General features: G+C 34.8%; 1 protein-coding gene across 10 annotated transcripts in view; it reads left to right on the plus strand.

The window, feature by feature from the left end:
- Nucleotides 1–27611, plus strand: part of LOC128989846 (uncharacterized) — a 232733-nt gene that overhangs the window by 190518 nt on the left and 14604 nt on the right. For 6 of the 10 annotated variants that reach the window (XM_054411928.1, XM_054411972.1, XM_054411955.1 and 3 more), the window contains 8 exons: nucleotides 9108–9153; nucleotides 10207–10445; nucleotides 10703–11065; nucleotides 17080–17267; nucleotides 17468–17632; nucleotides 19480–19679; nucleotides 23081–23265; nucleotides 23974–24135. In XM_054411928.1, coding sequence (XP_054267903.1) covers nucleotides 9108–9153; nucleotides 10207–10445; nucleotides 10703–11065; nucleotides 17080–17267; nucleotides 17468–17632; nucleotides 19480–19679; nucleotides 23081–23265; nucleotides 23974–24135 — 1548 coding nt within the window. Of the gene's footprint in view, nucleotides 1–8926; nucleotides 8981–9107; nucleotides 9154–10206; nucleotides 10446–10702; nucleotides 11066–17079; nucleotides 17268–17467; nucleotides 17633–19479; nucleotides 19680–23080; nucleotides 23266–23973; nucleotides 24136–27611 lie in introns of those variants that run through there. The other 4 variants (XM_054411946.1, XM_054411989.1, XM_054412010.1 and 1 more) reach the window with 3 other exon arrangements.

Below are 27611 nucleotides of genomic sequence, written 5' to 3' on the forward strand. Positions count from 1 at the left end.
AGGTTGCATTTTGTACAATTTGTTGCACGCGTTGATATTGCCGTTGTTGCGCCCAAGGTGAAACTGCAAATAAGATCCTCTCGTGGAACAGTAGCGCAAAGAATTTCCATCGCCTCCAGAAAAACTAATACCAGGCCACTCTACTTAAAGGTTCATTAATTTTGTCGGAAAATGATATTTAGAAACAAACTATTTTATTAGTGTAAAAAAATTGGCATCGGTTAAAGAATTGTTCGTAGTACTTGCTGTAGTAAAAGTCTACGTATCCGCTCCTGATGTCAACAATCTGGCTCCCAGGTGATACACCGCCGTTAAACATTACCAAATCATTCATCATCAATTGCCTACCACGCCACCATAGAGCTGCGTCGCGACTCGCGATCCAAGGACAGTTTTCCAATTTAATTTGCAATTGAATATTTTTTATTTCTCGACCAGTCGTATGGTTAGCCTAGTAATGTCATGGTTAACCCTGCAGTGTTTTAGACCAAGGTTTGTTTCCACTGTGTCTATATTATACGCACAGTGCTTGGTACTCGGATGTTGCCATCGCTGCTGAATCAAGAAATATTTTTATATATTAAATGCGTGTTTTACCAACTTAAAAATCTTCCCGCTTGATTTGTCAAAGGAAGAAAGAGAGTGAAAAAGGAGAAGTGGTATAAACGAAAACATTAAACACGTCCTCTCGGGAAATCCCGTAATAGTCGCTAGTTCCCTAGCCAGTCACCAGGGGCGGTGTTGTAGACTGCTCAGTGCTCAAGCTTTTCTGATGCATTGCTCTCTTTGGCGACACGACAATACCCTCCCCTCCCCCTCGTGGTGATGTGCATTTACTGATCCTCCGGTGGTTTGGGATTTGGGATACAGTTAAATACAAGTCCCGTGGTAGGGAGGGGATTATGGGAATGAAACGCACTTTTCATCCATCCCGCTACCGCCCTCTGTGTACCTTTGCCTAGTGCAACCTGCATAAGCGAAGTGACAATCAATTTATAATGTTACAGTAATGAGACACATAGTTTGCACATTAATCAATTATTATTTATTTTTCATCAACATTTTGTCTGTTAAGACTATTGGTGAGTTGAATTGAAACTTAAGTATTTTTGTCAACTGTACACAGTTAAAATAAAAGTGTGTTTGTTTAAAGAGGCGTCTGTTTTAAAATATTGAAATTAAAGAATTCATCTTACTTTTGAATATTTAGATACTTTTTATATTACAAATTTGTCTCCAAAGGACTCAATGAACCACTCTACAAAGTTGTTCTAAAAGAAAGTTTTCCTTTTACTTTTCATCCTGTCGTATTATTATTATTAGCGCTGTAAACGGAGATTTATTTTATTTATAGTAATCTCAAATTCTATGGTATTGGTTTTCTTATTTGCATAATGAAATAACACGTTAAATCGTATTCTATATTTTTGCCGCTGTCTTAGTAATGTTATTCATGATGGGGCAATACTGTAAATTGTAAGGGGTTTGCTTAGTGAAATTAACGCTCAATGTTAATGTTATATTCCAAATTTGAACCAACGTAATGGTAAGTAATTAGCATTCCTTTTAAATGGTATAGTAACCTTTTTCAGTAAATTAAATATAAAAAATAATAATGCTCCCGCCCTCCCCTAAAATTGTCTTCTCATTCAAAATTTGTTATGCAGACATGAGTCTATATTATAAGCATTTCGTAATAGTACTCGGTGTTGTTAGCCTATTGCTGAATCCGTTTCCAGGCCAGTAGAGAAACAACATGCAAGCAAAAACTTTGGATAAACTTACGTTAAATTTCCAACATAAATGACATTAGTACTTGAAAGCTTGAAAATAGTTTTACAGCTACATAACTGTATGTAGTTACGAATACACTGCTACACAGAGTAAATTAATTGTATCAAAATACAATTAAAACAAAAATAAGTAAGTGTTTTGGTCTATGTATAAAAGCGCAGTTAAACAATTAAATTTTATCTCAAATTAACAATGCATCAAAAGGTGGCCTAATGCGTTTTGCAATTTAATTTGGATTGGGCTTGGGCGTAGCCAATTATCAAATGCAGATTCTCATTAACAATTCCCTTAACCGGCAAAGCAATCTGTTTAACGTTAATCGATTAAACACAGTGCATTTTAATGTTTGTTGTCTAAAGTTGGATTACAATTTCAGTGAAATTCCAAACTTGTTTAAGCGATTCAAAACGCGTCATAAAAGACGGAAAATGAGAATATTAAATAGTAAATGTATTGGGAGAGTTGGCTATGGGTTCGCCATTATTTATGATAATTGCTTGGTTGATGATGTACATTGTACATTAAGCATCGCTGGCCAGTTTATTAATCACTAGGATGTGATCGCGAGGTAGAATTAAATCGCCATTGGTCGAATTAGCTGCAATTTGGACGATTTAAACGTGTGGTTTTGTAATTATTTTGATCTATAGTTTAATATTGTTGAATCACTATAAATATAATTTTCCTACAGTCACCCGACAAAGTTGGCTTCCTTGTACTGTTTATAGTACAGAAAGCTGCTAATTGCTGCATATTTATACTTTGCCGTACGGTTTATACTTTGCCGTACGGTTTATACTTTGCCGCACATCAGGATTCCAACGAAACAACACAAAACAGCGTGGTTCTATTATGCACGTAATCCGTGTACGCTTGGAAATAGGTTGGCAACACTTGAAGATAATAATACTATGAGCAGCTGATTGACTATTATAACTACGATTTAACCTGTCATTTCGTGTTTATAGTTTAGGTATTTCTGAACTTTCTGGACTTTTCATTTAAACGTTTTTAAAACATTCCTACGATCTTAATAAACAAGAAAATACCTTTAAAGCGTTTTTTTAGGCCCGGAAACCACTTCAAATTACAAAAACATACGGAACTATATTCTCAAAACGCGGAGTACATTTCTTGCCGAGGAAAAATAGCGGAGTGATACAGACCGCGGGTACTACTTTCTCTAGGGCACCTATTTGTGTTGCCAGCTGAACCTAAAAACGTGTTGTATTGTGTTTGAAAGACTAATTATTTATATGCTTTATAGTGACTGTAGGAAAAATATAATGTGTAACACGAGTGAAAAAGGCCTTTGCTGCACTCGAGATCGTGCGTAAACATTGCTCTCGTGTGCAGCAAAGTGCCACTTTCACCACTAGTTACACAAATAACTATTTCCGTTTCAATGTTTTTATGTTGGCCTTAAAACGAGTAACTTTTTTGATTACATTTTGACAAAAGCTAAAACCTTAAACTAGACAAAATGTTTCATATAAAAATAATTTTAACTGTATTCTTGATCGTAAATTTAAATATAAACATTTCAGCACGTACAATTGTAGCTACTTTGTAGCTGGATTCGTAATTTCAACACATATGAACTGCTTGTTTTCGTGCAACATGCTGTAAACATACAGTGCAGCGACCCTCACCAGCCATATGCAAACGTCATCTAAAAGTTTCGCTGTAAATCGGCCGCCTTTTCAACTCTGTGTAGCTCAGCAACTTTTCGCAATAATTCACTTAACACTTTTCTGTGTGAAACTTTATTCTTTCATCGTATTTTATGAACAATGTTTCCTCCGCCTCGAGATAGCGCTCAACTCCACAACTTGTTTTATGTGTCAAGTTTTCCAACTACCCCAAGGGCGGGAATAAACCGAGTTGTGCAAAAGTCTTTATCACTTTTGTTCTTTGGTCTTTTTTGTTTATAGGCGTTTAATGCGATGTTTAAGTCCCCCGAAATATTGCTCTATGATATCGTCTTTCGTATTCGATGTATGTATGTTTCGACTTTGAAAAACTGGGATGGTTAATATTAATTTATCTTGAGTACCATAATTATTATTTACTCTTTGTTGTATTTTAAAATTAGTATGGCGTGTTCTTCTTGGCTTTAATAATTTACTATACTGTATAAGCATTAAATAAGTACATCTGTATGCATATAAAAATATGTACTTACTCAAATTTAATGTAACCGCATGGATATAAAAATACAGTATTAATTCTACAAGGCCAATGTACTTGTTCAGCTGGTATACGTGGGTCGTACTTGTGTGGTGTAATCACTCACTGTTACAGTATATTGGTTTTATACCGATGCGACGGTTTGATGGATACTGTATATGAAACATGTTCACTTAGTAGTTGGGTTAAGTTTGATTTAGTTGTTGGGGTAATAACTAATATTTATTAACTTACATTAGATAACCATAACGCTTAGGTTCGGGTTAATCTATAAGCAAATCAATTAATTCTTCTCTCTAGAAAAACAGGAACGAAGCTAAATAAGAGTGACCTTGATGGATCTTGATAGATCTTTTAAGCGTATCCCTTATAATTTTCGGAGAACACTAGTTCTATATGAACTTTAACATAAATACACGTAATAATTTGCTTTACAAATAATTTGATTAAATATAATATAATTGACTAACTAAATATCCATAGCTATAAAATCTGTATGGTTACTACAGATACCCGACAAGACGTGTGTGTACCAAGCGATGTTGAGTTTAAAACGCAGGCCGACTGTTTCGCTGGAGTTAGGGGCATTAACAAAACGCCTCTCACTTTTTCAAGCTCTCGACAAGATTCATCCCCTCAAGTTCTCCCCTTAATTATGCAGGCGCTAAGGGCTTCGCATGAGGGGGGGGGGAGAAAAGACGAGTCATTAAAAACACAATTGCCCCGCGCCCCCGTGTAATTTGCGTTTTGAAATATTAAGTTTGAGAAGACCTGTAATGTGGTGTAATTGAAAACCCGAGGTTCAGCTGCCGCTGGCTTTGCGCGGTGTTTTGTACGATGTCGATTATTTTGTAACATGATGACATGATGGCGATGAGTTTTTTCTAAAGCATGAATTAGTGGAAGTTTGACTTGACCTCCTTAAATATTTATACGTTTAAACGTGGGGATTAGGGGTAAGGAATTGCGACTCTTTAGCAAGTAACCTAACACAATGTTAACGATATTCAATCGCTTAGGTAAAACATGACAAAATAAGAAAGTTGATGTCACAAAGTTGAGCATAGTTAATAATTTACTATGACACTTTTATTATTTATAAGCTGATCCCAATTGTACAAGTACAAGCTATGTACCAATAAGCTGTTAAAACATAATTGAACATTGCTGTTATCATTGTTTGGGTTCTCAATAATTGTACTTCTCTTTTCATAATGCAGCACAACCCAATATTTAGGTGGTGTTTTGTTATGGACTTATTGTATTATCTATCTATCTATCTATATATTAATAGGCAAGCATGTTTCTTTAAAACCTTTTTTCTCAGCTCGTGTGCATCGTGGGGTAAATCTACGCATACCGTTATAAAGCTATTTTCCTGTAGGTGTGCAGAATCCCTTTATAAATTTAAATAGGCTCAAAGATAAGAACAAAAAATGAGTTTAAAAATTTGAAAAAATTAACATGGATCTTATGCGTTGCTATGCTGGTGACGAAATAACAACGAAATATAAACAGAAAATCAAAACAAATGGAAGAAACTCCAATCACATGTTTTATTTACAGTGTGGGGTGAAAATAGAGAAGTGAGTAAGTTTACATTACATATTTTTGGTCGAGTTTCGACCACTGGACGACCTCTCGTCTATATATTAATAGGCAAGCATGTTTCTTTAAAACCTTTTTTCTCAGCTCGTGTGCATCGTAGGGAAAATCTACGCATACCGTTGGAAAGCTATTTTCCTGTAGGTGTGCAGAACCCCTTTATAAATTTAAATAGGCTCAAAGATAAGCACAAAAAATGAGTTTAAAAATTTGAAAAAATTAACATGGATCTTATGCGTTGCTATGCTGGTTACGAAATAACAACGAAATATAAACAGAAAATCAAAACAAATGGAAGAAACTCCAATCACATGTTTTATTTACAGTGTGGGGTGAAAATAGATAAGTTAGTACATTACATATTTTTGGTCGAGTTTCGACCACTGGACGACCTCTCGTACTTATTTAATACGCAAGCAGGTTTTTTGTGACAATTACTCCTCCGAAACTACTGAACCGATTGACATGTTTTTGGTGTCATTGGAAAGAGCGTAATGTGAAGTTGTGCAGGAAACTTTCTTTTTAGGGAAATAATTAGAGAGTGAGGCCCTGGGGCCCTTTAAACTTTCGTATTTATCCATAAGATTAACATGGGAAACAAAATTTGTTATGGAACTCCAGCTGTTGTCAGAAATTAAAAGTGAAATATTTATTGATGGTATCCATAGTAACAAAGAACAAATCCACAAAATTTAAAAATGTAAACAAGCAGAACTAACTGTCAAATTAATTTTGATTTCACAATTCCACACAGCTGGTCCAAATATATTAAATACTGCATGATTATTAGAACAGGAACGGTATGGATCATAAACATAAATAAAATATGTCACTCGCCCGAATGTAAACATTTAACATTGATTAAATGGAACTATCAAACTATATGTTAATGTCATTAGTATTGGATTCTTTCAGTTACGTGATTTGTTGACCGAGTCTGTCCAATATTTTTAAGCTGCTGTAATAATATTTTACAGGAAATAATTGTTATATAAATTCATGGATATAAATAATAATTTAGATTCTACAATCATTGCTGTTATTAAAATTGTGTATCTGCAGGAAACCTTCAGACTAAGCGAATTTCCATTTACCTGGCTTAATTTCTACAAAGATATTCCCTGAAAATTGTCATTTTTTCCTATTTAAATAACATTAAGTTAATTTTAATACGAGTACCTAGGTTTGCTACTACAGGGAAGGTAGGTGTGTTTTTGTTGAAATGTTGATAGCTTAGTATGATTGTTATTTGTTTGCAAATCCTGTAATACTTTACAAATGCTCGAATTCGAGCAACATGAACACTAGTTTTAGTTATTTCATGTCACGACTTGCTCACTATTTAGTCAAGTAACAATTGTATAGTATTATTTTACATGGGAAATCGTAGTGTAGATACAGTATCAAAGCAGGTAAAAAAACCTTATGTAATTTTAGAAGATTTAAGATCGTCCTACTACCTCTGATCGTGAGGCCGTAAATTGCTGCAGTGGTGAAGCCAAACTATGTTTACAATTAATTTTTTCATGTGCAGCGGTAACTTCAGTGGTCAAATCTTGTACCTTGAAAGAGGCATTAGAGGTTTTGCAGCATGTCAACATCTGTTGAACTACTGCCTTAACAATCTGTACATTTCTCTAATCATTTACCTCACTTTCATTTTTTCATACCACCCTGGCTAGTAAAAATATTGATCAGACTTTCATTGTCACATTGCAATTGTTTGTAACCAATGAAAATTGTGGGAAAATTTAAAATTTTATTTTTACTGCCTCTCATTTTGTTGACACTTGGTTTACTTCAATAACCACTTAACGTAGCTGACAGAAGAATCGGCAAAACTCTATCATTCCTCAAAATCTTATGTGAAACAAAAGAAAGTTTATACAATTATAATTTGGACTCGAAGAAACCAGTGCAAAAGTTAACAGTAGCGTCCTATCTTTTAATGCGTATCTTGGTGTTCATAATAAATATCCATTGGATTAAGTAAAAGCTGTAAAAATATTTTCTTTTTTAACAAAGTTTCATCAATAGCTTTGGCAAAAACAAGAATCTTGTCATTTTGTAAAAAATACAAGTTAAGGGTGGACCGATGCTTCTAGGTTTCGAGATAACTGGGGCAAAAACCTCAAACAAACAAACCCAACAAGAATATACGGTGTCAAATGTTCAAGCATCGCTTACATTGTTTTGCAAGATTTATTTGCCAGACGAGTGTCTGACGTCTGACACGGAGGTATTTGCTACTTGGCAGTCCCAGGCCACCAGGGTCGACATGTCAAAGGTCTCAGGCAATTCTGGCTTGCAGGCTGCATTGTTCCTGGTGACAAGTGCCATGGAATTTGGCCGAGTTTAAATGGCTATTGCTCTGCCAGCAGCTGCTGTGCATTTATTTGGTATGTCGGTCTTGATTATTTTATCTCTGAATCTATTTCGAGTTATCCCTAGTTTAGTAATGCCAATTTCAACTTTTTTCAACGTAGAGGTCCAAAATCCTCACTATTTGTACTCAAGGGCTGATTTTTTCCCCTTCTGAAACTAATGTTCTGTAGTAACTAAAGTTCTTGCTGCTTGTACATATAAATTTCTCTAACTGAAATATGCTGCAGGGTTTCTTGACCATCAACTTGTAGGCCTATCGCAATTCTCATATAAAGTTTGAAGTAACTAGATTCTTCAAATTTACATTTAAAGATTAAAGATCTCCAGACTGCTTAGCATAGATGGATTTTTTTCGGACAACCATACCTATGCTTTTATTTAAACAGAGCCAAATTATTGTCCCTTTGGTCTTTACTGTCGAGTTCCTTTTTAAATGTTTCATGAGTAATAACAGAACAGTCAGGATACCTTGAACACATCGGTTCTTATATCCACTACAAATTGTTAAAACAAGTATAACCTCCATCATAATTTATATATGGATTGAATAATATTTTGTTGGCTCATTTACAATCAAATTTCAAACATTTTGTGCTCCCTAACTTTATCCACCTCAGATTGATTTGCAACAGGTGGACAGAATGCATATTCTAGCTATACTTGCCATGTTCTACATTCTACGGAGTACTTGATCCTACGTTATGTTGCCGCGTGCCAGTGCTAATTTGGAGATGCCTCTTTGGCAGGCTATTCTTACCTGCGACTACGACGCCTGTCTCGTATAGTGGCAATGGCCTACATCTGTTGGCATCGTCCATGTCTCGTGCCTCTTCTCTTTCTCTCCTGGAACATGGCCAGGTTCACCCTCTACTGCTCACAGCTGCAATTAATGTTCTGTTGAGATAATGTACTAGTTCCTCTGCTTCATGTCAATCGACCGTGTCATTACATAGCGCTGTCAACTCACAACACTGTCTGACGAATGTGGACTTTTTATCAAAGAGCGGTACGGTTTTAGAATGCATTACTCTTTTTAAGGAACGTTTAAGATATTAAGTTAGCATAGGCTCTACTTTAAAGTTAACTATTTGTTCCAAATTGAATGTATAGAAAATAATCATTTAATTTTTCAGGGTTCCGATGGTGGGTCCGTTCTCTTCACACCTTCAGTCAGAAAACGTAAGTAAATTTTCAATACAGTGCCATCATTAGGCTAAACATTTACTTAAGCTTTATTCTTGTAGGTTTTTTTTTCTTACCTTACCTTACCACCTTCTCCATTCAAACCTGAGAAGGTTTTTGGCCTCACCATTAAATTGCTTCCACTGTTGACTGTCCGCTGCTTGGTCAATTGATGTCCCCGTCTGCTGAAGGTCTTTCTGAACCTGGTCACCTTACCGTAGTTTGGGTCTTCCAAGAGGTTGGGTCATTGGGTTCCTCGTGGTTGTCCATTGGTAGCCAAATTCAGGAGACTGTTACTTCTCTTCTCCTGTGTCCTGCTCACCTCAATCTTAGGCTTTTTAACAATAGCTACTAGATCTGGGTCTTCATAAAGTTCTTGGAGCTCTCTTTTTTTTCTGATCTGCCATATTTCATTTTCTTTTATAGGCCCAAAAATCTTTCTTAATATTTTGTTCTCGAAAATAATTAATCCTGCTTTGTTTCATTATTGTCCAGGCCTCTGCCTCTGATTCATAGAATAGTACCAGTTTGATTATGGTTTTATAGATTCTTTTTTTCTGTTTTATAGTAATTTGGATCTTAAGATTTTGGACACAAGTTTTTTGCTTATAAATAGTTATATTATTGCTGTTTTGAACTGAAGGTAGTTATTAATTTAGACTTGGTTGTGAAAGCCACATTAGAAAATAAAAACTCACTCTTGGACACTTATAAAATCAATGATAGTGTTTTTTTAAGTTTAATTTGTTAGCATACAATGTCTATTAAAGTGTTTACATATATTATAAATCCATACTGTTATATTTTTATGTTATTTCCTGTTTACATGTTTTAGTAAGTATCATTATTACCAAATGTCAAGCACCAATTGGATTTAGATATTCAATTCACTCGCCTCATATTTGAACTAGGAACTTTGAATTAGAAGGCAAGCTGTGTTACCACTCTGTCACGATTTCATTCGTAAAGTAAGGTAATTTCTATTACCAGAATAACCATATGAAAGAACCTAAGCGAAGAAGTGTATATTAATTGTGTATCACCCTACAGATGAACTGCCTGGTCTACCTCAAAACCTACACCCTCCAGTGCTGAATGGAGGGGGAACAACAGGCACAGGGTCGCCAGGGAGGGGCAGTCCGAGTCCTCCACCCCCCACCAAACCTGTGGTCATCGCTCCGCCTCCAGGTCCCACCCCCACAGCATCGCCCCGCCCTCTGTCACCACCTCCACCCACCTCCCAGCCTCTTCCTCCGCCCGCTGCTGCACCAACGATATCACACTACCCGGTAAGACACATGTATACAATAAATAACTATAGTAAATCTGTAAGGTGAAAATACTCTCACAAACTGTGTGGTTATAACTACTCGACTTTACATTTTCAATGCAAGCTTAAATCGTTCAGCTAAAGCTAGATTTAATCAATTACTTTTGGCAAAAGAAGAAATTACTTGTAAAAAAGTTCATGTTTCTACATAGAATAGTATTAAATTATAAAACTGCAATTACTGAACATTATGCAACTATGATTGTTTTGTTGCAGATTTCCAATGGTCCAGTGGCAAGTCATACAAACCACAACCACTCCAAGATGCCCACTCCCTCCCCTCCCACTCAAGTATCTTCCCATCCTGGCCACTCGCCACGCTCAGCCCCGGCTGTGGTTGTTAGCTCCGCCTACCCGCTACCACCCTCCAGCTACGGCCCGCCCCACAGTACAGGCCCCGCATACCTCCCGCCCCCCGGGGTCTACCCTGCTGCTACTGCCCCCAGCCACAGCAGTCCCTTGGTGGTCTCCACGCCCAGCAGCTATGTGCCTCCTCCTCTCTCTCTTGCTAGTCCATATACTCCGTTGTATGCCCCATACAACTCCACACCATACATGCCTACGATATCACATGCTTCTGTGAGTAACATGCTTGTAGAAACCTAGAAAGTTAGTTTGTAGATGATTAATTTTATGACCAAAGGATGTATACATAGAATACCAAAAAAAATACGCAAAATTTGTTTTTATATAGGTATCTAAAGACTGTCTAAAACATTTATATATTTCAAATAGTGATTGGAAAAACCGAACTAAAGCCTGGTTTACACGGGTCGAGTACGGTGGGCGAGTCAGTGTGCGAGTTGCCACTCGCTCTCTAACTCGCTTGGTGTAGACATCAGGCGAGTCAAGCAACGGGCGAGCTGGTAAAAAGAGGTCAGTTGAGAGTGAGTCGAGTGATTTAGTTGAAAACCGAGTTGCTCGGCCCAGTAACTACTTTGTGGTCGCTGAGTGAGTCGATCACAACGATCAGTATTGAGGTTAGTTCGATGAGTAGTGTAGGCCTACTCACCCTCAATACTTTACTCAATGCTGAATGGCTCAGTTGAACAGTTGGCCCTTTGTTGCATTGTCTTGCTGTTCGTAGATCTACTCTTATATAATTTAGTTTTCAAAATTGTTGTACAACTTAAGATCTACAGTTCTACTGGACCGATTTTATTAAACAATGGGTCGTAAGAAAGCTCACTCCCTAAAAATGTGTTCTATCAGTAATACATTGAAAACGGTGTTTTCAATTTTTTTATTTAGAGGCAACTTTTGGCTGCCTTTATATATTATTTTAAAGAAATTCAGTACGGTATAGTATTTTGTAACAAATCTTATTCTCTTTCAGAATATCACCTTCCACTTTGGTATATTTCCTTACCGTTTAAAAGTTATTTGCAAACAAGCTTTTAAGCAACCTGTGAATTTAAGTGGTGATTCAGTTTTAAATCTAACGAGGTGTTAGCCCGTCCTACGTACGGGAATTCAGTAGTCAGTTAAAACCGTGTACAATTCAGATCAGCTAGTTTACACAAAGACAAAGTTTCTTGCAGTTTTAATGAGAAAAATCATCTTGTAAACAAATGTTGTGTGACCAAATATGTTTTTATTCCATCATGGGCCTATACGATATGCATTTTAAATCCGATAATTTTACAATAGGTAAAACAGCAATTCTGCAATTTTTACGATGTGAAAACTGTTGAAGTGAGATTTGCAGCCGTTTCGCACACTGATTATAAGTAGCCTACAGTAGAGAGAGTAATAGTCAATTGAGAAGTGTATAGACCTAGTCAACAATACCACCTTCCATAGCATATCTGCCTCTTCCATAATTATTACCACCACAATACAACTACTATACACAATTCCCAGTAGGTCTGAATTGAAACTACCTAAAATAAAACGATAATATCCAATAAAATTCACAGTACACGTAATTTAACTTTGGTGTCCTAACATCAAAACTAATCGTCACACCTATCATTGCATTAATTGCTAAATATATAAGCGTAAACAAAGAAAAGTAAAAACAATAACAGTTTGTTTTGAAACAGTTGTTTGGTTCAAATAACATTCAATTGAAAAAAGAACTGGTCACATGTAGCAGGAATATAAAAAGTAAACACGCTAGTAAAACTAATGACGAAATTGTCAATGATTATTATCCATACCGTTATCAGTTCTATCCTTGAAAATTATCCACCCTCATAGAATAAAATGTACATCGTAATTTCCCATATTAGTTAATTTAAACTACAATATATTCATCGTTGAAATGAAAGTGATATTTTCACGTTTGGGGGCGCTGATATAGGCGCCCCCAAACGTAACCACAACTGAACATGATTTCAAAAGGATGGTTTGTCTAATTGCAGTATCCTAGGTTAATGTTGATGTTGTGTTCAATCTATGTCATCCATCTGTTTATCTTTGTATAAAACCCGGCTGAGGTTGAGGTGGTAATTTAAAATCGTGATTCCTGATTATTCTTCATCTTCTTTTTACGACATCAATATTTCCGCGCCTAATCCAAACAAAGTCCAGACAAACATTAATTTTAAACAAAAAGCTACCATGGAGAATTAAAACATGTTAACATTGTAATTTTTCTAATCTTTCCTTGAAAAGTGTAGCACTAAAATAATTTGCATTTATCCTTTTTTATTAAGACTCGTGTACAGAGCCTCGATTTGTACTGTGGTTTAATTATTTTTTGTTAAAACTGTGGTTTAAACTGTGGTCTAATTATCTCTACTAATCTTACTTATTTACTATAATCAATGACAAAATAAGAGTAAATAAAATAACCTCATAGTTCCATAGTTGATATTTAACCAGCTGTTAGTTAAAACAAATTATATTGCTCTAAAACAAATAGAAAATTACAAAGATCGCTTTAAAAAATAATTTGAACATCCTAGTATTTTACTATGTATATTTAATTAATCTGTCATCCTCTTACAGAAGAATTGAACGAATCAATGATTAGCATTACACATAGTATAAATAAGTCAACCTTTAGTATGTCTTTTATTTTTATCCAAATGCTGAATTTGTGACACAAAAGCTGAATGTTTACAGCTGTTATGTTATGCAAATTATTTTATGCCAAAAGCTAGTTTAGAATCTTAGCGTCGGCTGCTAGACTTTAAAAAAATTAAAACTTAATTTCTAAAAAAACTGGGACCCTAAACTAAAATTATGGCTTCGACATTCCCTAGTTTTCAAAATTATCTTTCTTTCAACACAAAAATCGTGAAAATCCGTCAAGTGGTTGATTCAGAATCGTGAAATAAAAAAACACACTTTCGTTTTAATATTATAGATAATCCTATTAAGTGATTTAATTAAGTTACTGTAAATTCAGTATTAAACTCTTGAAGTGACATTTTAAACTTAAACTACATTTAACACGAAAGCTACGGTATATGGAATACCCTAAACCGCACAGAAATAATACAAATTACTTCTCTTTGCCTACACTGTCCCTGTTCAAAATAAGGATGCGTGTGGACAGTCTAGTCAAGTACCTGGCGAGTTGAACAAAATATCAACAACTGGGCCGAATAAATCATCTCACATACTCGACCCAAGTAAACCAGGCTTAATTACCTTAAAATAAATATGGACCTTTTCCTAAAAATTCGGTTAAATAAGATTCATTGTAAATAAATTGAAAAAAATATTTGAAGCTTTTAATTAGAGAGAAATCAATTTGAAAGCGACAAAAGTGCTGGTCTGCAACTGAAGATGGTCGCTGACGCTAACTAGGTGTAATTAAAGCCTGCAATTTAACACGGACAAAAAACTTTAATTAGAGTGCAGCTTTAAATATTACACATCAAAGAGTAATTACAAACCGGAGACGTGATTGGGAGTTGATTAGGTTTGGGTCTTTATTGGGTGTTTTATTACAAACGCTTTTGTCTAACGCTTTTATTGGGATTATTAGTTTGAACATTTAATTTGCTTTTGCCATCTGTTTTGTGTAGATTCTCATTTGTGAATTCTTTGACTATTTTAGCAAATTTCCCATTTAGGAAATAAGCTATTACCATAGGTTTCATGGTAAGACCTAGACCCGGGACCGATACATTTTTTCAATTTGAGGTCCCCAGAGGCAAAAATTAATTAATAAATTGGCATTTTCGCATCACAGACACAATGACAGACAGAAGACAGAAAATGATATAATACTCGTTTTGGCTTTTTAGTGTACAATACGTAAACATAATAAAATATTTCACGATTCTACACAATGTAAAGACAAAACTGTAATTTTATTTATAAAGATTATTTAAAAAATAAAATTAAAGTTACGTTTGATTTGACAAAGTTGTTGTCAAAGAAGCAACAGTTGAAAAATAACCTAACAAGCTAAAACACTCTTTATGAGATAATTGTTATCCATCAAACATGTTTTTTTACCCTTAAGGGTGAGAGACGCTCTCAAAGGTTGAATTTCCCCTTTAAGAAATACACAAAGCAAATTTAAAAATAAAAAAAATACAGCTAATTATAAAAAAAAACTCATCAGCTTTTTGGGAGCAAATGTGTTTGATATTCAGGGGGTTATAGACTAATGTAAACTAAACAGTTAAACAGTTTTGTTTGAAGAACAGAAAATGCCTAGAGTTCAAGGAAGAAATATTGAAAACAGGATGAGGAGACAATTAAAAAGAGATTGTATGCTTATGAGGATAGTAGAATAAGAGAGGCCTGGTCCAACAGTAAGAAATACACACACACACACACACGTATGATTAATAATGTTTTCCAGTTCTGCTATGCAACTTATTTTGGAAGTGAAACATTCATGAAGAATATACACATCATGTTGTCACGGAGGTAAAGTAAACTTGCCTAAGCTAATGTCAAATCAAATGAACACATAAAAGAAATGTTTATAGTTAACACTGACCGATCGAGACATTTTAAAACCTTTAGTAGAAACTGTAATAATGACTTGGCTATGGTAAGCTCAAGTAGTAAGAATTAACCAAACCTTAGAGATATTAAAAATCAAGTGTTATAATAACTCTAACAATGTTTTACAACAGTTATTCTAATTTAAGCACATAGTTTTCCTCAACGTTATATTTTCAAACTATGCGGCTCATTGAGCCACACATGTTCCTTAGTTATAAACTAAAATACCTGCATTGTAAATCACATTCGAATTTAGTTGCAAGTTAATTAGCAACTTAAATTTCTTTCCTTGTTTTTATAATTTTAAGTTGGTTTTCAACTGTATTACAACAACCAAAAATAAAAAGATTTTATGTCACCACTATTATTAAAATCTAATAAACTAATGACAACTTTTTCTAACAAGTTACTTCAAAACAGTTTTTATAACTTGAAAACAACCAAATATGTGTTGATTTTGTCAAAATTAAATGTTTAATAATTTTCATACGGTTACTAATTTTCTGTATTTGACTGGCTATGTCAATAGCAAACAATAATTTGTCAATCCAGATGAATGAACAGATAACTGGTGGTTGGTGTATGTTGTATCACCATAGCTGCGGGTCGCAGATTAATGAGATTCTGGACAAGAGTTTTAATCACGCCGGGTATCTGCAGCGCCGCATTGTGGCCAATGATATTTAAATCCTGCATTATGCAAACAGGAAGATAATTACATAGCGAGTACATTTACACACCACTGTTACATCCAAGTAATGTGTTGTGTGGATGTCATTTGTTTGTGATATACAAATACGAGTTGTTACTGTTGTTTGTGGTTGGAATATTCTGTGGCAGTTTTTAATTGAAAACTGCTAACATGCTTACTGGTATAACCATTAACATTGTCTTGATATTGAAATAACTGTAAAAATGCATAGTAAAAACCTGATTTTAACCACAATAAACAGCATTTAAGTATACAACCGTCCATCATTGATCAAATGTCTAAATGACCTCACAAGTAAGACTGCAGTTGGTGAAAAATCAAGCATCATTTGCAGAGATTGTATTGAGATTAGATGTACAATGGTAGAAGTACAAGTCACTTGTTGGTGCATAATTAAGTCTGCCTCTGCCACTGCTAACTGCTAATTACTGTTCCGTGACTGCGCCCCATTAATATTAATCTGTGCAGCTCTTCACCGATAAACCTGTTAGCTGATTAAACTTGCCACCAGATTAGCTCTCGCCTTTATCCACGACTTCTTCATTACTCAAAAGCCTCAACCTCACTTGGCTTCTTTTCAGATTCATAATTGAAGAGGCTTTATGTTTGCTTGCTATAAAATTTAGTCAGTAAAACCAGGCTTTATTTGGTTCACTGGTTTAGTCATTAAAAGGAATGTTTTGCATTACGTTATGCATTATGTTCACTAATTATGGCGTTGACTTAAAATACTTTTTTATAAACTGGTTGTTGGTACAAAAGTCGTGTTAAACAAAGACATTTTAATAGCATATTTAGCTAGTTAATTAGATCCCTGTAATACAACAGGTTAGTAGTACTGTAAGTAAACATTATTTTCTTTTCAGCATTTTACATTTTATTTATACAATACATTTTTACGCTGGCTTTCATCCAGAATAACTTATTTGTATTGGACCAATAATTTTAACTTGTGTTGCAGCGAGTGAACCGTTCGCCTGTGTCGTCCACCAAGCCTCCTGTGGTAGCTACAACGACGGTAGCTCCTGTGTCCGTGCCTGTAGTCACCACTACTACCACGAGTCACCGAGACATAGTCACCACGCCGCTGGTTGGGAGGAGTCACTCCCCTAGAGGTCACAGCCCTACCAGGGAGCGGGATAGCTACAGGTAAATCATCTTTCTGTGAGTCTAAAATAGTAAAGTATTGAAACCAGGAATCAAGAGAGCTACACTGTTGTACTTTAGCCTTAGAAAGTCTTGGGATAAAGTAGAGAAAGACAGACTCAAGTCTCATCTTATATATGTTCAATTATTTGGAGTTAAATAGATGGTTTTGGACATGCAATGATGCCATGTTATGTTTGCAGCAGTAACGTGAGCAGTTTGAGTAGAGGCAGTGTTACGCCTGTGAACTGCTCGGGCCCACCAGCTAACCCTTCGCCTTTCAGTGCTCCTGCTTCAGCCTCTGGCCCTGCTCACTCACAACCCTCTAGTCTGGCGTACTCTGCCACCAAACCCCCTGTCTGGGTCGGGTGAGTACACTTATTTGAACAAAAACATTACACTTAAAATTCTATTTGAACTGCTCTTGGCTCTTCCATGCCGTGTGCCAGTCTAGAGCTTCCAACATCACATCAAAGGGCAAAACTCTCACCTTTTTTGAAAATTTGGGGATTTAAATCTGCAATTTTCTTGTTTACTTTCAGATATGTTCACTTACCACTTGTACTCAAAACCTAACAGGAACATTGTAACAACAGTTTCTAGTTTGAGAACTAGTTTTCTATATCCTATGCACTTATGCATCTTAGCCGCCAGCAATGCTAACCAGTTACATAATCCGTGTTTTAGTTTGTAGATGCTAGGCTAAACAGTCTGAAGCTCATGTAACCAAACAAATAATTACTTAGAATCCTCGTGTCTTTAAGTTGATAACCTAGAAACTATTGATCCTTCTATCTCTGGTCAAAGGGTTAAAAAATTTACTCTATTTTTTCATAATTTATCACACAAGAATTTTATCCCCCAAGATTTATCACTACCACTGCCAGTCATTATCACTTCATTGACATGAGTTCTTCATTTTGAAATTACTAAAACGACCTTTGGCTTTTGCTTCATGCGTCCATCACAGGGCTTCGCATTGAGGTCAAAAATTATCATGGAAAGGTCAAACAGCTGTTTACAAACTTGATTGTTACGTCAGCCAGTTTAATATTGAAGAACGAGAAAATAGTAGTCTACACAACGATTGCGTTAGTCAATTTAACCTAATTTTTTTCGTCCATTTAATGAATTGCTGGTATGCAATTTCATACCTTTTCTTTGATTTTGGTGGCAAAAGATTAGCACAAACTCTCATTTCCATCTCGTCAACCGCACTTTCACTAACTGACATTTTTCAATCAGTTTAATCTACCTTCTTTTAACTTCCACCACTTAGGTTAGAATACGCTAGTATCAACAGGAACAAGTCGGAACAACAATTAAATTTGTCTACTGATCAGCTGATCAGCTGATTAGTTGACGTTCGAAGGATTACAATTTTACTTCTTTTCTCTCAATCCTTGAACCTCATTGGTCCGTTACCCGTGTTGTTATGAGAAAAACTATGCTGTTATGAAATGAAACTATGCTGTTATGAAACTAAACAGCTGTTAAGTGAAACTTTTCAATTCTAAGAACTGAACTGAAATGGCTACTTAAAAAAATGGTCGTAGGTAAAACCTTTAAAGATATCCAACCTTTAATAATTTAGTCAAGGTCCACTTTTCCTAAACCAAAAAGGACAGGAGTGAGAAATAGTATGAAAAATGAAACTATAGTATTATTTAACTAGGCCTAGGCTTATTTATTAAAAATTGTTATAAATACAAACTTTGAGTGTCCCTATCCAGTAAGCTTTAACTTCTAAGAATCAATTCATTTGTTTTCTTTATGTTGAGTATTAAGGATTTACACATTGATGGTTAAAGATTTGGCCAAGGCTTGAAGCTTTGTTCTGAGTTGATGTGTCATGAAGTAAAAAATACACAGTGGTTCAAAGTTGTCTTTTTGCACACAGTAGACCTACAAAATCTCATAATAACTGACACTTCAAAACCGTCTGTTGCGCTTCCTTTACACAAGTTGAGGCACAAGTAGTTGTATTTAAAAGTTCTGAGTCTGTTTTGGTAAATATTTATTGGATCCTATGTAAATTAACTTTTTGTGACTCAGATTCTTGTCGTTTCTACTCCTAACTAAAAATAATTTTTCGTGTTCTGACCATGGACAGTTTTGTACCAAAAGAAGAAAAATATCGAGTCTTCCAAAGTATATAATAGAATAGAACCAAAGACTTCACTAATACAACAAATATTTATTCTATTTTTTCCAGGGGATCGAGTAGTTCGTCACTGCCCGGAGCGCCATCAGTGCCCCGCCATCACCCCCATCCATTTCCCCCACCTATGTTTGCCCCTCCTGCGCCTACCTCAGCTCCCAACCCCGCACCCCCGCCTACAAACCCCAACCCCTTCTCTGCAGAATCTCTGTTTCAATCAAGTATGTCAATACAACATCCTGATCTGTATAAAGGTATTTTGGTTTTATTTTTGTTTTTGTAATGGGAACAACAAATATGATTTTTTAAATTTATTAAGTAGTTTATAAAGGTTTGAACATTAGTCTTTATGGTCCAAATTAGTAGACCTAAGGTGTTTCATAATACTTTACCATAATAATATTCTCGTTAGGTACCAATTTTCAAAATCACTACAACTCCATCCTAAAAAAATTGAGCTCTGAAAATATTTGTTTGGATAAAAGATATGTACCGGTAATCATTAAATAATAAACTTTTGTGCAAAGCCAAACCAGTTGTATAGAGTTTCTACAAAAATGCAGTTGTGGATGGTTTCCACAGTTTAGATCAAGGGACTTGTTTCCTAATGACAAATCCTGTTAATTGCCGATGGCGTTTAGTGGTGTCCTGTAGGCATTTTTTGTGATAACCTGATAGGGGTCTCAATCGTGGTCGGTTTTTGATATCTAGCGTCTAATAACACTTGTAGCATATAATTTAAACTTATACTGTTTACTTACTAGCCAGTAGACCTAAATACATAAAAAAAGATGAAAAGTGGTGATAGATTTTTACTGGACATTAAAATCATCACCAAACAAATGTAGTGTAAATGTATATTATATGTTCTGGTGTTATTAGACGTAATTGTATTTTCTTAATGATATCAAAATCTTTAATACAAACACACCAACTACATTACCTAGTGCTTATATTTAGTGTGTATAATTTTATCTTTGTAAGGTGATTAAGGCTAGTGCGCTTATTAAATATTTTAAATCCTACACTACGTACACATACTTCTACATAAGCAGATGATTTTATTATAGGTATCTTAAACTGTTTTAAAGTGTTTGCAATGTACATCAAATCTTAACTGCCCCAACGATTGATTCTTCCCATGTTATCTTGACATCCCTATATTTTGGTTCATGGAACTGGGCAGCAATGTTTGTTGAAGAGCGGGATTCAGAGTTATGAATGTTGAGTTCTGATTTAAACAAAAGATTTAGGCCAAAACTACAGAAAACAGGTTTTGGTGATATACGTTCTGAAGTATAAGTTTAGTTTCCTTAATAGCCTATTAGTTTCTCTAAAAGTTTAACTATTCAGTCGGGCAACTTAGCGAGTTTAATATTGAGTGAAGCTAGATGTTTACATGGGAGTGAGGTTGTTTACTTTTGTATGTATTTCATAAACTCTAGAATTACTTATCATCATATACTGTAAATAAGAAAAGCGGGTGATAAAAGTTCTATGTTGTCATATTTTTTACATAGAAAGACGGCTAAATTAATAATTATTCTGTGTAACATTTTAAGGCTAATTTAAAACATTAAAGGACTCAACAAGGGGACTTCATGTTTTAAAATGGCTAAAAAGTTGAAATCATAAAATTATACAATTTTATTTATTTATTTCAACGGACATCTCCATTTTACAACCATGCAAATCAAATCAGTACAACTCAGGATGGCTCATATCGTAACATTTAACAAACACAAAAAAAAACAGTTCGAAAGGATGAGATAGTTCATGTGTAATTAAAATAACTTTAGTTTACTAACAATCATTAATCATTAATAAGAACAAAATCAGTGTGAGCTTACAATAATACTGAAAGTGTAAGACTAGAATACATAGTTGATAAACCTGACAACAATAACAAATTTTGTGCTTATAGGCTAGAATAAATTTAACAATATGATAACGATGTAATGAAAACAACAATAACAATAACAAACCTACCAGCTTAATAACAACCGACAAAATAACAAAAGGTATACTAATAAAAATAAATAAATTTGAAACAACAACAACAACAACAAACCCACAAGCTAACAACCAATAACAACTAAATTAATTTTGGGGTAATTTTGGGATTGGCTTAGAAGAATCGCAAAATGCTGGATTGGATTAAAGCCCTGGGATTGAGACCCAATATGTCTTGATGTATCTGATGTCCTGGTGGCATTTTGCGAGGTCCTGATTAAATTCTGTGTGCTAGAGGTTCAGAGTCCATTAAGAGCTGCAAGTCTACCTTTATAGAAAAAATGTCAGGCCTCAGTTTTTGTATTGGAGAAATTCTTCCATTATATGATTATTAATTTCACTATACAAGGTATTTCGGTCTTCAATTAACAAATTTGTCAACATTCCAATTTTAGCTTGAATTTAACTCTAATCACTAATTAGTTTTTTGAATAGAATGGAACAAACATAGTGGGGTTTAGGTTTACAAATTATAGAGATATACTTTTGTTGTTCCCAATACACTCTTTATTATTATTTTACATTTTAGTTCGAATTTAAATTTAATTTGTCTTGAGTTGTATTTTTTCTGTACTTATCTTGACTTCAATGAGTTGGTAAAAAGTCAAAGAACATTTAAGAAGGCTACAAACTTATAAATTTCATTGTTAAGTTAGTCTTTTGAGTCTTTACTTTGAAGTACTTTGAAGTTAAGTTAATTAAAACCACCATTCACATGAAAAGTTTATAGTTTAGTAACTTTATTGTTGTTTGATTGCCAAGTAAACATCAAGTAAATCTGGTTGTTGCCTTAGCTGTGTGTAGTCAGATGGGCAAAGCAGAGCACACAACATGTTGACTTAGCAGCGTAAACGGAAACATGTGTTGTCACAGTGTTGAAACGTGTGTTCAGGTGTTAGTAGGTGTCAGGAACCTGGAATTAGTTTGCTGTTTAAACAGGTACATCTAGAGAGCCGTTTACAACTTTAAGCAAAACAAAATAACATGAATTATTGACAATTTATTAAGCTACCAGTTGTAAAAACAACTCTGATTGATCTAAAATTGCAATCACCTTCATTCAAAATTATATCATCCAAACAATCCAACTAGGCCCTATGTTTTTGAAAGTTTTAACATGTTGAAGATTATAGAAGGTATGTTTATGGGGGGGGGGGGGGATGACTACTGGTCATTGTGTTTCCTAGTGGTTGTTGTTGGAAGTCACTGAAAAGTCCCTAGGCCTATTTCTTTTTAAAGGACCATTCACAGATTTTACTTTGATAACAGTATTAACATAGTTTGTTTAATTTTGTCTATTATTACAATTATTTATTTACATATTATCAGATAGAATATTTACAGTACATCATTTTGTCAACATTAGAAAACAGAAACAAATAAGAGAGAGTAATATAGTTTATTATATACATTTTACAGTGCATTACTTACACTCTCTAAGGCGCACAATAATTAACTTGTAGTTTCTAGAACTTGTCCTATAATTTTAATGGTATTATTAACTTGTACTAAAAAACAACAACGGTACTGCAGGTATTTATTTACGACAGAAGGTCAATGACAATAAGTCACAAATTTCATTTTCAAGTAACTAATATACACCACTTATGAGTTATCTTATTTACTAACCTTGGTGTTTCAGACCAAGCAGATCTTCTGAGGAGAGAGTTGGACACAAGATTCTTGGCCTCTCAAGACAGACCACTGGTACCTCCACCATACCTGAGGACTGAGATGCATCATCACCAACACCAACACACTCACGTACACCAACACACAACACCACTGCTGCCCCCTCCTCCCTCCACGCTCTTCGCCCCTCCCATTGTAAGCTGCACAGTATAAAGAATAGAATAATAATTTAATCATCACTGCACTGGATCTTTGAAAGCAAATTCTATAAATTAATCAAACAAGAGTGACAAAGCCCTAAATGAATTAACCTTTTTGGTTACGGTACCATTCTTTCCTGGGTCCTGCTAAATCATGATCTTTACAATGTCATTCGAGATTCTCTCGTCAAAGCTGGACAGCCTGTAAACAATACAAATTACCATTTCAGGATTGATAAAATATAGATTCTCGTGAATGACCACTTATCATCTAGTAAATTAAATTACTATAACTTATAATCCACAGTCAAATTATGGTTGTAGTGTATCCTCATGATTTCTGGTTAGATTTTGTGTTTCCTAGGAAGTATGAAACTAAGTGTGATCCAAATCCAAATTACCAAAACGGTCGGTCATTCACTGGTTATATCCAAAGTTGGTATCCAGTAAATGACTGACTATTTAAATAATTGATGGTTAGGAAAGAAAACAGTTTGTTACTAGAAGTTGTTTTCATAAATAAAAGGTTTGATGCTATTAGAGTTAAAATGCCTAATAAAACATACTTTTGTAAAATAAATTAGCAACAAAAAGGGATTTGTATCCGCTCTTATTTCCCATTAATTTTTTCTAGATGCCGGAAGGAAAGCATTTTTTTGTACATTAACTCTTAGTCATGTTCTGAATAATTTGTTATTTCCAGTTCAAGGACATCCCAAAGCTGGGAGGAGTGGACTCCCCCTTCTACCGCCAAGGTCTAGGTCTGAGCAGTTATCCTGGGTTTTCCCCCGGCCTTCTCCATCCCTCTATAGGAGCTGCAACCCCATTTGCTCCTCCAAACCACTTGCCTACCTTCACACCAAAGGTAATAAATACTCTTTGTTCTCTATACTTGCTTTTGTGTGTTTTACCGTTTCAGTTTCATTGCTAGTTTATCAATCATAGCCATTTTCTAAAATCAATTAGAGACTAGTTAAACCTAGAACTTAGAACCAACTTTAGAAGATTTTGGGGTTTCTTAAAACCCTTTGTTTACACTTACCTTTTTTAAACTAAAATTTTATTTTATTCTTTGATGTTTTTGTATAGTTTGATTTACTTGTATGCATAATCTACACAATACATCAAATAAAGGAAAAAGAATAAAAAATCTAGTAACAGTACAATATTTCCGACAAACATTCTAACTTTTCCTCTAGAATACTCAAAAGTTACATTTTCAGAATTTTAAACTTTTTTTAAATTAATTTTTTGCAGGGTGTCTAGTAGTCAGGAAAAACGGGAAAGTTGGGAATTTATATTAAATTTTAAAATGGTCTTGAAAAGTCAGGATTTCTTCTTTATTTTGTTCTCACAGTGGGGAATCTTATGGACCAAATATTCGTCACTTATGGATCACTTTTTCGTGGATGCGGGAGATGATGATGGTGTTAAGACAGCCGTGGGATATGTTCATGATTTTGCTGCGATCGTGCTAGGCGAAAATCACGTTTTAGTTTAAGCAGGAGTCAGTCGATAATATCTGTAATGGTAATCGATAATATGGCCATGGGAGATGAACAGAATTACATGGCTGAGAAATGTTAGTGAACTTGCCCCGATCACGATTGCAAAGACGACTAATATGTCTAATATGACTAAGATGGTGTCTACACCATTGAGGGAGATGATACGGATTTTGAAGACGATGATAATGTCTATATGGCAAGAATTTTTTTTATGAATTTGCCCGATTGCACAAGACTATGTTGACGTTTCAGTGACCGCAGCAGTCATTGTTTATGTCTACATGGCTGTGGGGGATAGTCAGAATGTTGTTGCGATTGTGGAAGATAAAGATGCGGAAGTTAATGATGACGTCTACAAGGTCCGTGAGAGATAATCAAAAAGTTGTTGCAATCGTGGAAGACGGCAATAATGTCTCAACAACCGCGGGAGATGGTGAAGATTTTTCTGCGATCATGAAAGATGACGATAACGGTTTCGTGATGGCGGGAGTCTATGATAGTGTCTACACATTTGCGAGAGATAATTAGAATTTTTTCACGACTGCGGAAGACAACAATAATGTCTACACGACCGCTGGAGATGATAAGAATCTTGTCGCAATATCGGAAGACGATGATAATATCTACATGGCTGGAAATCTTTAATGAATTTGCCATGCAAAACTATGTTGACGTTTCCGTGACCTTGAAGATATTGCGGATTTCGCAGTGTTCCCGGAAGTCGACAATGATGTCTCTATCCACAACCGCAGATGATCACGGTATTATCTCTTCAATGAAAATATCAGGCTGGCAGACCTTTAGTTATAATAAAATTATCTTTTTATTATTAGATCTTCGTTTACATTTGATATGGTAGTTATTTAATGTGTTAAGAAGGTTTTAAACCCAAATTGGCTAGTTAGAATGTTTCATTGCTGCATTAATTTTCTCTTTAGGCCTACTTGAAAATCTAACTCTTAACTTCTACCTCTAACAGCATGGTAGAAGTAGAGGTTCTGGTGGGTTGGATGGTTGGTCTTACCTCTACCTCTTAAATCACTATCTTAAAAATACTTTATGACATAAAGGACAGGGGTTGGTGTAATATATCCAAATTATTTAAAAAAATTTGTAAAACTATAAAAAATAGTATCGGTATCAAGAATTAGGAATCAATTTTTCAGGTACCGGTATTGAGAATTGATACATTTTTGTATGGGCTCATCACTAAATGTAGAAAAAACTAGTCTTGAAAAGCCTTGAATTAGTCTTGAATTTTAAAATGGAAATAAACTAGACACCCTGCTTTTGTAATTCAGTAGAAATACAATCAATTTACATTTAGACAAATAATTTACAATGTTTATAAACACTGAAAAAAGGTGATACAAGTTGATGTTTATTTACAAAAAACAATCGGTCACAACACTCAAAAGGTTCCATCCTCAATTAGGCCTATAATTTTATTTAACTTAAACTTTCCTAATCTTGAAATTTTCCTTCAATTTGTGTGACTTGTATTTGACCTGTTTTCTCAAAAGCAAATAATCTCAAGTGAAGAGACAATATGTCAACATCTCAATGACTAGATTAGTGACTTATTAAGTGAATCTAGCACAAGAGGTTGCCTATTTGATCTTAAGATAAGGGATGGATTCAACATCTTCCTATTTTTCAAACTAAATAATTATACACAAACTATTCTTGTGAATTCTTCAGAAAGTGTGTGATAAGATAAAGTTTTGATACAATACATCAACGTGGTATTTCGTAGTTGTAACTTCTTACGACTGAACTTGAATTACACCTGTAGTAAAAATACTCAAGTGTCCATTGCCCTTATCCACTAGAACTAATTCTTCACATCGTTGAAAAAGTAAATAAATATTTTTTCAGAAATACTGCTGAAACAAGTTGATAAGCTATCAGCACTATTTCAATCAATAGCATTTGAAAATTATTGGCTTATTTTGCTTTTGTAACCACTTATAGTTTGTTATTCTTAATCTTTTATACCTCTTAATCTGTCCAGCTAATAACTCATCAGTAACTACAGCACCATTACCTCCCATTTGAATACCTCAGGATAAGCCCTTTGTCAAAACTAAAATTGTTTGAACCATCAGAAGTTAGCAGACAAACAAATGGATACTTTTTAAAAACACAGCTTCATTCATAAAACCGCAATAATTAAAGTAATTAAATAGAAAAGTAGAAAAGTAGTAGTTAATTAGTAGAAATGTAGCAGTAAACTGAAATAATGCAATTTGCCCAATTTTAGGATTTTACTTGCTTTGTTCAATCTTGAATATCAGTTCATAAGTAAATAGATACTTGCATAATGGTATTCAAAATGTATAAAGCCAATTAATAGTTATTTGTGCAACTAGTGAGCAAAGTGAGCAATTGTCTCACTCGAGAGAAATCCTTACTCTAGAGCCGTAGGCGAGTGAGGAGTGGTTTCTTGAGTGAGGCGATTGCACTTTGCACTCGAGTCGAGTTGCACGTAATATTTTTCCTACAGTTACCATAAAACAAATAAATTGGTAAATAAATGTGCCTTCTTGTTGCAAATCTGTTGTGAGACAAAGTAATTAGGGTGAGGCAATGTTAACATTGTCTCACTGATGAGCGAATTGGCCACTTTGCTTTCCCAAATCAGTGAGAGAACATGTACATTGTTAGGTAACTGTAGGAAAATTCATATAATTTCTAATGTAGGCCTACTTCACTAACTGACTGGGTAGCTGAGTGAAACAGTGCTTGCGTTCTAATCCATTGGCTGCTGGTTTGATACTTTGTAACAACAAGTCAAGGTTAGATAATAACATTACTTCCGTTACACAAACCG

Source organism: Macrosteles quadrilineatus, unplaced genomic scaffold, assembly GCF_028750875.1.
Source record: "Macrosteles quadrilineatus isolate MER2022 unplaced genomic scaffold, UCM_ALF_1.0 Scaffold_1__1_contigs__length_201487025, whole genome shotgun sequence".
Classification (NCBI taxonomy): Eukaryota; Metazoa; Arthropoda; class Insecta; order Hemiptera; family Cicadellidae; genus Macrosteles; species Macrosteles quadrilineatus.